Genomic DNA, 723 nt, shown 5'->3' on the forward strand with positions numbered 1-723 from the left:
TATTTTTTTTACAACTGGTGTTTCATAAACACCCACCATTGGAATAGATGCTGGCCTTTGAGCTGATTTGAGACTCGGACGAGGGCACCAGGGAGGCCTGGGAGGTTCCGGAAGAGGAGCCAGGGTAGCGGGTTCTCAGGGAGTGAGGCCGGTACCTGCTCCCGCCCCTGGCACCACAGCCAGGATGCAGAGCAGCTGCTGGTGTGCGCACATGGCCAGTGCCATAGAATTAGTTTCGTCCTTATATGCCTGTATTTATCTAATCATAATGCTCATTTCCCACCCTGTTCCAGTCTAGAACAGCCGCAATTCATATTTATTTCTGATAACATTTACCTGCAACCTCTTTGCATCTCTCACCGGCTGACTCTCGTTTTCTCGTTTGTCTGTAGATATATGCAAAAAACCTGGTGAATGCCGACCGTTGTGCCCTTTTCCAGGTAGACCATAAGAACAAGGAGTTATATTCAGACCTTTTTGATATTGGAGAGGAAAAGGAAGGAAAGCCCATCTTCAAGAAGACCAAGGAGATCAGGTACAGCGCGCAGTAGCGTGTGGTCGCTGTGGCGGCAGCCGGGCAGGTGCTCCGCCGCCCACTTGTCTGTGCCTCTTCACAGGCGTGCGGACAGCACTTGTCATACTGTGATATCATTCCCACCAGGACCCGCCTCCTGAAGGTAGTGCTTGTGGGCATGACATTGCAGTGCCAGCGAAACCGCGCCT

General features: G+C 51.6%; 1 protein-coding gene across 1 annotated transcript in view; it reads left to right on the top strand.

The window, feature by feature from the left end:
- The window catches only part of PDE10A (phosphodiesterase 10A), a 152,773-nt gene that overhangs the window by 92,497 nt on the left and 59,553 nt on the right, over positions 1 to 723 (top strand). Inside the window, exon 11 of the mRNA XM_010839592.1 lies at positions 393 to 535. Coding sequence (XP_010837894.1) covers positions 393 to 535 — 143 coding nt within the window. The remainder of the gene's footprint in view (positions 1 to 392; positions 536 to 723) is intronic.

Source organism: Bison bison, unplaced genomic scaffold (genome assembly GCF_000754665.1).
Source record: "Bison bison bison isolate TAMUID 2011002044 unplaced genomic scaffold, Bison_UMD1.0 scf7180017864122, whole genome shotgun sequence".
NCBI lineage: Eukaryota > Metazoa > Chordata > Mammalia > Artiodactyla > Bovidae > Bison > Bison bison.